The sequence below is a fragment of the Polistes canadensis genome, unplaced genomic scaffold (genome assembly GCF_001313835.1).
Source record: "Polistes canadensis isolate GaletaPanama2010 unplaced genomic scaffold, ASM131383v1 scaffold_178, whole genome shotgun sequence".
NCBI lineage: Eukaryota > Metazoa > Arthropoda > Insecta > Hymenoptera > Vespidae > Polistes > Polistes canadensis.
In genome coordinates this window covers 25,982-40,529 of record NW_014569725.1, presented here as the reverse complement: position 1 = coordinate 40,529, position 14,548 = coordinate 25,982, and the positions used below count along the sequence as shown (strand labels likewise).

General features: G+C 30.8%; 1 protein-coding gene across 1 annotated transcript in view; it reads right to left on the bottom strand.

Annotated features, from left to right (window-relative positions):
* Positions 1-1,333: 1,333 nt before the first annotated feature.
* Positions 1,334-14,548, bottom strand: part of LOC106789335 (RB1-inducible coiled-coil protein 1) — a 20,324-nt gene continuing 7,109 nt past the window's right edge. The window contains exons 2-9 of the mRNA XM_014753453.1: positions 7,480-7,768; positions 5,783-6,725; positions 5,491-5,708; positions 4,751-5,411; positions 3,205-3,945; positions 2,842-3,141; positions 1,967-2,749; positions 1,334-1,782 (exon numbers count right to left, since the gene is read on the bottom strand). Of these exons, the coding sequence (XP_014608939.1) occupies positions 1,666-1,782; positions 1,967-2,749; positions 2,842-3,141; positions 3,205-3,945; positions 4,751-5,411; positions 5,491-5,708; positions 5,783-6,725; positions 7,480-7,768 (4,052 nt within the window). The 3' untranslated portion in view covers positions 1,334-1,665. The remainder of the gene's footprint in view (positions 1,783-1,966; positions 2,750-2,841; positions 3,142-3,204; positions 3,946-4,750; positions 5,412-5,490; positions 5,709-5,782; positions 6,726-7,479; positions 7,769-14,548) is intronic.

Below are 14,548 nucleotides of genomic sequence, written 5' to 3'. Positions count from 1 at the left end.
CATTACGCACAATAGTTTTGTTTCTTTTTTTTTTCTTCCTAGTATTTTCTGGTTTCCTTTTTTTCCTTCTTTTTTTCTCCGTTTCCACTTTTTTTGCTTTCGTTATCAGAAAAATTCAGAAAAAAGTTGCAAAAAACTCTCGCGCGTTGTTTAAGTTAAATTATCTTCTTCCTCGAGTTTTCCTTTCTATCTTTTTTTTGTTCTCTTTTAAATAAACCTAAGGATATACGATTGTGAGACATAGTCGACGATATAATTATAATGTTTCATGATAATTAATTCTTTTCTTCTGTTTAAAAGAAGCAATGGTAAACTTTTCGCGATGAAAAATTCGCGAAACAGGCCGGTTATCGAAAGAGATCGGGGGGAATAATAAAAAAAAAAAGAATTAAAAAAAAAGAATTAAAAGAACGACTAATAGGTCATCTTATACGTAAAGAGTTACGAAAATCTTTATGAAGAGAAGATTACGAAATTGCATTGTGTGTAACACATTTACGAGAGGATTATTTTTGTTTACAAAATTTTTCTTTCCTGTTGTCTCTTAGGACCTACTACGATGTTTTCATATGCAAATATTGCACGCTTCGTACAACGATATATGTATATATACATGAATAGATGTATATATGCATACGTACATACATACATACATACATGCATACATTATTATACATATATTATTATAAATATAAATATACATTTATATATAATATATATAATATGTATATTTTCTATATGTATATATATGAATGTGTGCATATATATATATATAAATTATGTAATGCGATAATGTATATAATATAAACTATATATACAAAATGTCGTCTTTGTAAAACTTACAACTAAACTTTTCCCATAGTGCAAAGATAATTTAATCATTCGAATGCGGAAGTTTCAAAGCGAAATTACCGAACACTAATACAACTCTCGCTTTTTCACTTATATCCGCATCGATATTTGTTTCATTTTTGTTGTTGTATTTCTTGTTTTTTTTTTGTTTTTGTTATTTTTTTTTACTAAAGTTTTAAGTTCTAATTTAACTTTTCTTCCTATATCGTCAAATTACAGAAGATCGTTATCGATGACATTAATATAATATGCTATCTTCTTCTTCTTCTTCTTTTGCTATTTATTATGTTTACGAAGATAATAAAGAAATGAAGAAAATAAAGAAGAAGACAAACAAACAAACAAATTAAACAAGAAAATAATTCATTGTGGGACAGTTTAGGGACAGAGAAAAATATTTAAATGTTGTGACATTTCATAGCTAATTCACCACCCACCACAGCATTTAGCAATTATGTTTCACTTATTTAAAAATTATTTATATCACAGTGAAACTCCAATGCGCATCCATTCATATTGTAATAATTTTTTTTTTTTCTTTTTTCTCTTCCTTTTTTTCATTATTATCACATTCACTTATTCTTGCATGTATATATATATGTATCTATATGTTCGCAAACGATGAGGGTATATCCTTGAGACTCTGATAAATTTAAATCTTGATTTAAGTTTTCGCAGACATAGTTGAAGAGTTTATTATCTTGCTTTCCTTCTTCTATTCATTAGACATGTAACGCACCACATCTGGTTGTACTGTATCCATAACCACAGTGTTGTTAAAAACTGAGGACCAAAGGATGCGTTAAATTGAAATTATTCTGTATTGCCTTTCGACATCTGAGATTTAGTTTTCTCAATAACATCTTCCACTGGCCTTATACGCACTTGGTAGAACTTAGTGCCTTGGGATACACGGTAACGATTGGTTGACTAAAATAAATAAAATGTTCTATTAATATATAATTTATAAAACATAACAAATTTTTTCCACAGTTTTTAATCTATTTTCTAGATTATTAAAATTGTTATTTTTTATCTTAGAATAGATAAATTTCAAATAAATGCATTATAATTGTTAAATGAATCATGAAATCTTATACAAAAATTTGTTTACCTTTCTTGCTATGCAGTATTCCTTATTGATAACTTCAGCGATAGCTTCGAATATTTTCGGAGTTCCATCGACAGTAAATCCAAGAGATTCTAGGCAATCTGAATTTACAAAATAAAGAGTCGAGGATTCCTGAAGCAACGCATAACTCCAATGAACCGGATCCCAAACAACAAGAACCGTGTCACCGGGATTACACGTGGCTACCGTAATACGTCCCTGTTGAATTAATTTCGGAATGTTTTTCTTCTTACACAGGTGCAACAAGTAAAAGTAAGGTACGGCCCCATCTGGACTGGTCGCAGCATCACGACTAGATGACGATCCAGAAACAATGGCAACGGATGTGTTCATATCTTTTTCACGAACATCGGAGGAGGAGGACGATGACTCAGCAAAATCTCTTCTACTGCGTTCCTTAACTAATTCGATTTCCAAGCGAACCTTATCGGCTTCCAATGCTTCGATTTTAGCATCTGAGACTACTTTACTTTCTCTTATCATTTTTAATTCTGCGGACAATCTTTTATTGTCATTTTCAAGAATCTCGAGTCTTCTTGATAAGCGAGAATGTTCATCGTCAGCTTCCAAACGCACTTTTTTTGATTCCGATGCTTCAGCTTCATCTTTATCACTTTCCAAACTTTTCATAGCTTCTCCTAAATTACTTTGACTCATATCCAAACAATCTTCATCGAATTCCTTTCGTGATGTTGAATCCATTAAAAGAACTACCTTCTCTTTTTGATCACGACTTTTCTTATCGGCTTCTACTAAATTTTCTACCTATTTTTGGATGAAATGATATATCGATTAATTTGTTAAGTATTGATTTTTATCTAAAATAATAGAATCGATTTAGGATCTTTATTTATTACCTTTTCATTGAGCACATGCCTAGATACATTTTTAGATTTGGCTAATTGTTTAATTGTATCTTTCCGCCATTCATATTCGTCTGACAAATTTCTACACCTTTGCCTTAGTAACTCGTAGTCTCTTTCCCTTCCTTTTATTATTTGTCTGGCCATTAAAAGTTCGTGATCTAATTTAGCCTCGCAATCGGCACGTTCTTTTTCAATCGCATTACGGATTGCCGCTGCATTTTCTAATTTCATTTCTTCCTTTGCTTTTGCTAATATAGCTTCGTGATTAACAAATTCGATAAAATCAGGCCGCTGAAAAATAATAACGATAAAGCGTGACCAAATGGATGATACTTATATAAATAATGAAATTACCTCTATCTTTTCCAAACTGGAATCACTAGGACTCCTTTCCATAGTATTACCCGCGGTTAATTTTAAACGGGTTCTTATAGAATCTAATTCCGTTTTATACTCCAATTCTAATTTTTCCGTTGCTTCCTTCACCATTCTGTGTTGTTCCACACGAGCAGAGGTCAAACTATCTTCGAGTTCTTTTATACGTTTCTGACATTGATTTAAGGAATTGGTAAGAGAAGCTATTTTTACATACTTCTCATCATTTACCTTTTCAACAGCCGTTTCCTTGTCGATACGAGCCTGTTCCAAAGTCTCATCCATTTGTTGATGATACCGTGATTGCAAGTTCCTCAAGTCAGTTTGTTCGGTATCCAATTTTTGACGCATTGTACTAATCAAACGTTCGTGTTCAGCTAACTCGGTTTCCTTCTCCAAGAGTTTCCTTTTTACAATACGTATCTCTTCGTCTCGGCTTTGCATTATTTTTTTCATATCACCTATTTCCAGCTCGTGGTTAACGTTTAATTCTTGCTCGCGTTCTTGCAAACGATGATCGCATTCATTCGAGTACAATGTTAAAGCTTCGCGAATACGTTCGGTCAATTCAGTAAGACCACTGTTATCAAAATCTGATCGATTTCGTAAAACTGTTAACTCTTCTCGAACGGAAGTTAAGGCTTCGTTTACGACCACTTTCATACTTCTCAAAATCGAACGCAATCTTTCCACCTCTTCGCGTGCGTTTCCAAGACTTTCCTGAAATAATTGATTTCATGGAAAATCCGATCTATATTTTAGCACAAATTCATATTACTTTCCCACATAAAGAATCCATAATACCCAATTAAATATATATATATATATATATATATATATATATATAGATGTATAAATGTAATTATTTTAAAATAAACGTAAGAGTTCTCTATTAATTCGTTAGTCAAGGAGAGGATTTGTTTTGGAGGAAAAAGTCTAATGTTATGATGAGTGAAAATTTATTTGGTTTCACTGATAGAGTTGTTATTATAACAAATGTCGTTTATATGAAAAGCAACCGTATTTTTGATCTCTGAATATATATATATATATGTATATGTGTATGTATATGTGTATGTATATGTATATGTATATATGTATATATATTCAATGTTTTGAACAAGGTAAGGAGTTAGGACACGAGAGTGCGACGGCAGCTATCCTGAAAAATTGAAAAGATACACGAACCCACGCATAGATATCCGACCATTACTATTTCTTCAAGATACATACATGACACAGACAGACAGACAGACATACATACACATTCATCGATTAAAAGCAAATTCAAATTTCAATAAAACATAGAAATTATAACAATGATTGCATTACATATACTTAAAAATATTACTGTACATATATGATTAATAAAAAAAAAAAGCATGGAAAAAAGAAAAATGTAGCACAGTTTAATTTGATTACGTAATAACCCAGGTGAGTGCAAATTCAAGATTTCTAGGAGGGTAATGAAACGTTTACGGCTACGACTACAAAGTCTTTTTGCGAGTTGTAAGTCGTCCCGTACCTGAAGAAAGGAAACGACAGCCTGGTGCCCGTCGCCGGGAGGTTCGCTGAGGCTGCTCGGCAAAGAATCGTCCATGTAAAACTCGGTACCCATGAAGTCGGTAGCACCAACTCCGATGGAAGGGCTGCTAGCTCCGCTACCAGAGAGCTGATATGACTGTAGTTGCTGTTGCTGACCGTCGCACACCACGGGGTGAGGAGGTAAGGTAGGAGGATTCGGACTTAAGGAATTAGATGCCTCGATCTTGTCAGAGGATACGGACGGAGTTATTTGGCGATGCTTTGGGTACCCATATGTAGCAGCAGCAGCAGCAGCAGCAGCAGCACTTTGCAACTGACTGGAAGAAGATTCACCGTTTTCCGCGCACTCGGTGAGAGGACTTAGCTGAGTGGGTCGTTCGCTGACGGTAAGACTAGGAAAATGGAAGGAACTAGGTTCGTTCGATATATAAAATCGACTTGTTAGGTCTGCGATCTTCGTGTTTAATGGTGAGACGTTAGTCGAGCTGGAGGAAGCAGGGGACACGCTTCGCGAGGCACCAACCTCCAATTGTTTCTGCTTTTTCTGTTGGGTACCATCGAAGGAACTAGGTTTAGAATCTGTCGCGCCTTGACCTATTTTCTCGAACTCTTCCGTATCCGTTTCCGACTCAAATCCACCCCTGAAATAGTGCAAATATATTCATAATCTTGCAACCTAAGTCTTGACTCGAAACAGATATTAAAGTGTTATATATTTACCTGTCACCCAGCGCAGGTGCTCTAATACGGTCTTGCTCTTTAGAAGAATCCTCTACGCGGGTCGACATAATTTTTTTGTCTTGGTTTCCTTCCGTGCTTGCTTCGGTCAAATTTTTGGATAAAAAGAATTGCGTTATACTGTTTAAATCTGGCATAGATATACTAAGTGCTAAACCAGGCAATTGTGATCTTAACGACTCCATATCGCTCGCAGTTAACTGAAACGATGTTAACCATAGTAACATTGTCTTATATTTTTCTGCTATAAAAATAAATTTTATACGAATGTTACCTTTGGTAATCCGTTGTCAAAAACCGAGGGTGCTTCAGTTGCAAAGGGCGGTGGCGTGTCATCTAAACCAGGAAATAGCGTGTTCAAGAAATGACCTTCGAATTTATTTTGGAACTCGCGCCTACGAGCCAGTTCTTCTGTATGTGCGGTCAACAACTGGCAAGCAAGATTACTGGCCCATACAAGAAAGGATTGGGAGAAGGTTCGCCTTCTGACAACCTCGGCGACAGCATTCATATACATTTGAGGTGCCAAATGAATTTGTTGTAATACTTCGAGATGACGTCTTAAACGTTTCAGACTTTCGTGATACATCACAAGTTTACTATCAACCTCCATCATTTTATTCTCCACGTACATAACCCATTTTAAACGTACATGGATATTACCGGACAATTCTTCTTTTGCTTTGGTACACCTGCGCCTAATGTCACGTAATTGATTATGATTACTAAGCATAACTGCTAGTTGATTTCTATGCGACGTGCAGAGATCAGGTAATACGCTTGCATCACCGATATGACTCGCGCGTTTTTCATTTTGAAGAAATCCTTGAGCGAGCTCGCTTTGATCGAGCACAAATCTCCTCGATTGTGCTAGGAGGTTTTCCAAAGCAAAAAGCCTCTCGCCAAGACCCTTTATTTCTTTCATATCTGTTTTGTTCGAATTCGTAATAGCTGTAGTTACGTCAGCCTTTAACAACGCCATCGCCTTTTCATCGAACTGCTCCAAACCCCGACTACATTGCTCTGCCACTTGTTCCAAACTACTCTGATTGTCCTTCGCTGAGATCCATCGAAGTAGACTCAAAACTCCCTCATTCTTCTCTGACTGCTGCTCTGAGTTATCTTCTTGATCATCCGGACTCAAAAGACCTTCCGCGTGAGCCCTTAACGCAGGTAATATTGGAATTTTTGCCAAAGTTTCCAAATCCTGCTGGAAGCTATATCAACATTCAAAGTTTTTATTTTCAAAATAATATCCTTGTTAAATCCGCGTACATTATTATTATTATTATTATTATTAGATGGTGTTAGGAACTCAAAAACTCATTGCTACAAATATCAAATCTCATCAATGTTTCCATCCCTGAACAAGATTTAATTCGCGACCCTTTTACCTCGTTTCTATTTGTTTCTGAAAGATAAATAACTAGACAAAAATGTTTTGCAAAAATATTGTGGATTTAATCCAAAACCTTAAAGCAATCTGTAGGTGAGCCATAACACTTTCGAGTACTTTACTTTATTTTCGAATATTTTAAATGTTTTCTTATCTTGTAACATCAAGTAATCATGCTCCGTTGTTATAAAGAATTAAAGGTTAAATAATGTTTCTGTAAATAGTAATTTTTAAACGTCTAGACAACATCCGCGAACCGTGTAATTTATTAACCGAATGAAATCATGCATTCCCTAAATTAATTCCTCTTTTAAAGCTTTTTCCTTATTTCATTAATTTGATTTAAAATCGATTCGAAATACTTAGAATCGTTGATCCGCCCAAAAATTTAATCACGAACGATTATGTGTCAGTTATTATGAAATATTCTAGATCAGTGAGCATATATTTAGTTTTTGTTTAACGCTTATTTGCAACTTATTTGTTCTTTCGTTTTATCGAATAGAGTTTCAGTGTTAATAATTAGTGTTTCTATCAACGTATATATTAGCATTTTAAGTTATAAGTTAACTCACTTATTCAGAAGCTGCATTTGTTGTTGCCTTTCGGCAAGGTAAACATCGAAGCTTTGTTGCAATAGTTCGGTTCTTGTTTGAAACATCTTTATAATATCCTCAAGATTGGCAACAACCGCAAACCAACCCTGTTGCTGGAGATGTTGATCGTGAACCAGTTTCTCACAAATTCTCGTTTGTTCGCGTGCCAGTGCGCAACATTGTTGAGCAAGTTGAGCACGTGCAACAAGAGTTTGATAAGTAGCTGGCATTTCCATAGATAATTCGATTTGATGCTGAAGATCGACATCTAAAACAAAACAAAAATTACAATTATATTATTATTACATAAGAATTTAAGATGTGTCAATTGTATATATAAGTATGTTAAAGTTTTATACAAATTCTCGAATTATTTATAATACTCGGGACGATTGTGTAACATTACATGAATCTGATAGTATAATATAGTACATACGTAACTTTAAAAAAACTCACATATTTGTTCATTTAAGTTGTGATAATAATTAGAGACAAGTAAAATATTTCAGACAAATATAAGAGATTTTGTTGAGTGCATTTTTTATTTAATATTCCTTAAGTGAATTTATTTGTTCATCTTCGTTGTTGGAATATTTCGTTGTTTAATATTAAAAATTCGTTCGTACCATTATTTGATTAAAATTGTTACAATCGTAAAATTACCCCTAAATTTACCCTAATTATGAATCTAATACTCAAGATACGAATAGATTGAATTCATGATGTACTACATATTTCAATGAAAATTTTAAATACAGCGAAGAAAGAAAATTATGATAACTCTTCTTTTTTTCATAATTTCATAATTATAAAAAATTAAAAAACAAAAAAGAATCGTTAGAAAAAGCATTACTACTGAAGAGGAAATGAAGGAGAAGAAGAAGAAGAAAAAGAAGAAGAAGAAGAAGAAGAAGAAGTAGCTATGTATAATTGTTTGAGACTCGAACGTAATGGACGTAATCTTGGCACGCGAGGAAAATTCAAGGTCACTAGCATGCCTCAAGCTGTTTCAGTGCTCTTACGTCACAGATGATCGTGGATCTCAAGATCAAGAAAGGAATTATGTTATCGAGCCTCTCATCGTCTCCTTCTTCTTCTTTTTCTTCGTATCGTGATAATTACCCCGGAATTGCAATGAACAAAAAATATATGGCAAACATAACGAGAAGACAAGGGACAGACAGATGAGGAAGGGTGTTGTGTTGTAAAAGGAAACATAAACATCAAACTTATCTGACTTGTCAGATGTAATCAAGTATGTCAGAGTCTTAATACAAAAATATACTTTTTATACAACAATATCAACCATTTGGTTAATATCGACGTATACGAGATTATGTATATTTTTCGATTCGTATGTAAACGTTATAGGTCACGACCCTTTTGACCACGACCAACTGACCCTTTCGATTTGCAAATTAAAAGAAAATAAATGCAACAAAAATATAGATGGAATCGGTTTATTAAACATTTTTTTTTTTTTGCGTTGTTACAAATGTTTTCCTCGGTCGAAATCTATTTCTTCATTTCCTTATGCGATTGCGTTGTTATCGGTTTACGATAACGGAGGTTACATTCGACCAATTAAACTTCTTTGTGGAAAAATAAACGCTATTGTAAACATAAAATTATAATGAATTATAAATATATATATGTATGTATTAGGATGAACCAAAAGTTCGTGCGTTTATTGTGTTACAAACTGCATAATGGATTTTTTTTTGTAAAATTTACTTTGGAAATATTGATTTTAAAAACGCACGAACTTTTGTTTCATCCTAATATATATATACATATATATGCATTGAGAGTATTCTAGAAATCTGTTTGCTTGCGTATGAATTAAAATCGTACAGCACAGAGTGGCGTAAGTTAACAATGAATATAATATAAAAATTATATAAGGAGCGAATTCGCCACGCGTCGAAACGGGCCAAGAATTTCAAAACACGGCACTGAATTCCCAGAATATCTTAACTTAGCCTAATGTGTTCTCTTTTTCTAATTATATACGATCTTCGTGCAACAAGCCACATGTATTATACTCTGTACACATTTGTATCATTGTATAATGGTGTGCCAATATTATAAATGATTTTATTATCATCATTATAACGCGAATGATGAAATTTTTCACCCTTTTAAACGAAACGCACGAATGATAATGAATATTTTATATCCTCTGGACTAAAGATTAATAAATTGCATCATGGTTGGTTAGATTTATCATCTGGGTATTATTGCATCATCATTAATATACAAGACTTTATCACGAAATCGTTGGAATCATAGCTAGAAATTGCATAGGAAGATTATATTAATAGTCGTATATGTATATAGAAATTGCATTTATATTATTAACTATGTTGCAATGTAATCGCGGAAGTAAGAATATCTTAACACTAAATTTACCAACAGTTTATGTATAACTATGTTATACTGTAACTAATCGAATGATAAGTCTTCAATAAAAAAGATATTATTTTTTTTTTAATTAAAAATGTAAATAATAATTAACTTCGTAATGGTTTTGATCATGAACGCAATTTTTTTTTATTTTTTATATTTTCTTTTTCTCACCAAATAAAACAATAATTATAATTATAGTTGTATAATAGAAATCTAATTATCGGAAGCCACAAATTTAATGTTCTATAATTATATCAAAATAATAATTAATTTTATACTGAATAATATATAAACTATTTTTTTTTTTTAAATATTAAATTAATATTTGTAATCATAATTGGAAAGTAAAATTCAACGAAGAAAAGTAAAAAATTATGTTTTTCATAATTTAATGCAAATAATAATTTATTATATATTCGTTTGAATAATAAATAAAATAGATTTTTTGTTTAGAAAACAATAAAATCAATATTTATAATTATAATCGTAAAATATAAAAGCATTTGAAACAAAAAACTAATAAAATTGAGTGTAAAATTTTAATACAAAAAAATATCAAACCAGTTCTTTGATATAGTCTTAATTAAATTTATCTATTAATTAAATTTATCTATCAGGAATTATGTTTAACTAAACATCAAAAAATGAAAAAAACGAGACAAAATTTCTACAATACGTCGTCTGAATTATGATGAATTATTAAAAGCTCGCGCGAGTTTAAAACGAACTTCATAGTTGATCGAATTACCTCCTCCATGTTGAGCCGTTGTAATAAACGCGTGCATACAATGTTACACTTCGCGAGAATCCATACGCACACATACACACATACACACATAGGAGATATATACGTATTTCTTTAAGAGCAAGAAATACACTATCAGTTAAAATTATTTAACCACTTAGAACTTTTCGAAATAAATAGAGGAGATATATTGCCGGGTCATTTATTTTCGTGACTAATCTAAAAAACATAAATTGATTTTACTAGAAACCACACAATAAAATAAGAAAACAAAGAAAAAAAACTTACAGAATATTTATAAAATATTAAAATTTTTGTTTCACCGAAATAATCTCATCAACTCTTATTTTCAGCACTGTTTTATATATTATTGGCATTCTAAGTAAAAATTTCAGCAATCTTGTGAAAATAATTCATTTTATAAAGTATTACGAGTGAGTTGAATTGAGAATTAGAATTATGCTTAATTTTTTAATTATTAAATTAATTAATAATAATAATTTTTAATGAATTCAATATATACGTTCAATTTTATTGCTTTTTATCACAAGATAGAATTGAGCGTTACATGAAATTTGATGATAAATACTACTTTATTTTTCATTCTTCTTAATAATACAAATGAGTTAACGAATCAATATCAAATTTGTTTGTTCGATTTTTTCTTTTCTCTGTGAAGCAACTTTTGAGATACCTTTTATATGCTTTTACATCGTCTAGTCGGAGAGTACTTTCGATAACATTGTCAGACGAAAAGTGATGGGACGACGAGTTTCGCATGTTTTTTCGAGTTTCCCCCGTTGAAAGGCAAACACGCTTAATCGAAAGCCTGTACTGAAATGTCACACTTTTGAATTTCGATATGATACATGCAATTGAATGCATTCTTTTATTCTATTCTCTTTCAATGTGTCGTTTATGTTTCTCGTTGAGAAAGAACAATTTTTATTCTTCAAAAGGTTAAAGATATATTTGGTTTTTTTCTTTTCTCTGCTTATTTTTATTTTTTTTATTTTTTTATTATCAAGTTGTGATATATAATCCACGATTTATAAACTTTTTTACAATTATTCTTAAAAATATTTGTACAATACAATGTAAGTTTTGTACTTTATATTTCGGTTGTTTATAAATCGTCCTGTTTATTGATTTTAATAAAATTGGTCATTTATTAAGCTTGGTTAAAATATATTTATCTATTTGAACAATTTGCATATATTGCACAATAAAATATGATTAACCATAACAATATATATTAAATTAAAATACAATAAAATTTGTAGAAGACAGTGTAACATTCTCGGATTAACATAAGTTCCGTCATATGAAGTTGGAAACTTAATGCTCATTAACAGAATTTCAAATACAAATCTTTACTTACATTTAAACATACTTAAAAACATAATTTATTTTAAATTGTCTTTAAATTCTTCATTTTCAACTATAATTACTGGATCTTAATCCAATTAAAAAAAACTTACAGGATGGATTAGATAAGACGACTCGGAAATTTCCAATTATTTCAATAGTTGAATTAAAATAAGAAATTGTGCAAATGAATAGACAAACATACCAGTAGGATATTTTTCAAAAATTATAAATAATATGCTAAACTAATTAATACACGATCTAAAATAAAATGTTTACGCCAAGAAGTATTAAAATTGTTTTTTAAATATTAGATTAAATTAAATGAACATTATATTCGATTATTTATGGAAGCAAAAATGAAACAATATTTCATTTAATAATACTTATTATGCAATATACGTAAATTTGGAAAATAAATTATATATATTTATCAATATTAATAAATTACCTATTGTTATATAAAAATAATAAGAAGGGTGATTGCTTTATGAACAATCGACATATGAAACTATAAAATTGATCATATTTCAATATCGAAATATTTTTGGAAATCACTGTATGTATTAGCATTATAAGAAATATACTGCCTATATACAATTTTGAATTAATCTTGTTGACTTGTAGAGAACAAAAAAGACGATAGAAAATATATCTTTACGACGTGGTGAGACAATAAGCTTATTGTCGATCGATTGAAGTAGAGGGAGAAAGAGAGAAATAGAAAGAGAGAGAAAGAGAAAAAATAACTAAATAAAAAGGAGAGAAAAATAAAAGCTTTCACAAGACTAACATTATTTTTTCTCTTTTTCAAAGATAGAAAATCACTCGCGCGAAGGTGAACGGTTAAGAAGAACATTGTTAAAAACATATTTTTCAGTCGAATAATCTTCGAGAGACATAATCGATGGTAGGGAGCAATACTAACTCTAAATATTGATAAAATATGATTAAAAAGAAAAAAAAATTGATATAATTGCTTTTTTTCCCTAGTTTCTTAAGAAAGAAATACGTTTTAAGGCAATCATCGATAATAAAGAGAAAAGCAAAAGGTTTGATATCGGGCTTGAAATAAAAGACGTCGTGTATAAACTGATATCGAATTCTAAATAAGGAATATCGTGTCGCTTCTTGAACCGACAATAATACTCGTATGATCATCACAAATAACAAGTATAGAATTCGAAGCAAGTATTTTCTGTTTAATCCCTTCATAAAATCATTAATCTTCTAATATCATTAACGCCGAAGTAGTTTAAACGATCTACCGTTATTTGTAACGGTGGTTAATTAGTAGAATTTGATGCAAAAAAAAAAAATAATAATAATAATAAAAGGAAGAATAAAATGAAAAGTAGGACAAGTTAATACGTTTTATATTTTTGTTCCTTTGAGCCTAACACAAGACGGTGTGTTAAAAAGTCTTGAACCTTACGAAAGAGTCTGAAAAGTCTTGAGCCTTAGACGAGAATGGTTGAAAAATTTTGAGCCATTCTTTTTGCCAGGCTCAAAACTTTTTAACCTAACCCGTGTTATAATTTTTTCTACAAATATTAATTGTATTATTTATTCTATTTATTTGTGTTTTTTAATTAAACTATAAAAAATTTATTTTTCTATCTGATGTGTGAAATGAACTGATAAATACATACAAGAATGCATGTGAAACTTCTTCCTTCAATTTCTTTGATACGGTTAAGTATTTGGTCTTACTGCTTGCACTGTGTATTGTCCTAATGAACCCTTACTATTACTAAAACCGAAGAAAATAATCTCATTTTGTATATCGTAAACGTATTTAATAAAATTCCACCATAATCTCGATTATCCATTGAACTTCAATTTAACCAAGCTAATTAATCAAGGTCTTACAAATTCCAAAAAGCAATAAGAATATTGACTTAGTTTAATTGTAAAATAAAATGATTAAATAACAATTGTTATTATCAGCATGCACGAACGTAACAAATAGATAAAAAAAAAAGTAAAATTACATTAGAATAATTAATAAATGATCAATTTATTTACATATAATTTACATACTACACAGTGAATAAATAATTTCAATGTATCAACTTTCTCCCAGGTATCCCTTAATGAATACTTTCATCAAAATGGATTGTAATTAATTCAGCACATGCCAACTGTATATTGAATCAAATACCAAAATAGTTTGAGACATGCGCCCCTGCATGATACAGTGCTGAACAAAATCGCAATTTACTCGCGAGCTCGCATATATCCACGTCTCTGTCATACATAGAGATAAAAACCAGTGCACATATGTGCATTCCTCGATATGTCACTATGTGTTAATATAATCGTGACAGAGAAATGTATCCAGCATCCGAGTTGAGTAATATCGTTATGTAATTTGTTTGAATTTTATCTACGTATTAAATTAGTCTATTAGGTTAGTTTATTAGTTTATCAAATTTTTTTAAATTCTTTAAATAATAATTTTTTTTAATATTAAATAATTTATATTAATATATTATATAATAATATTAGAAATTATTATTATTT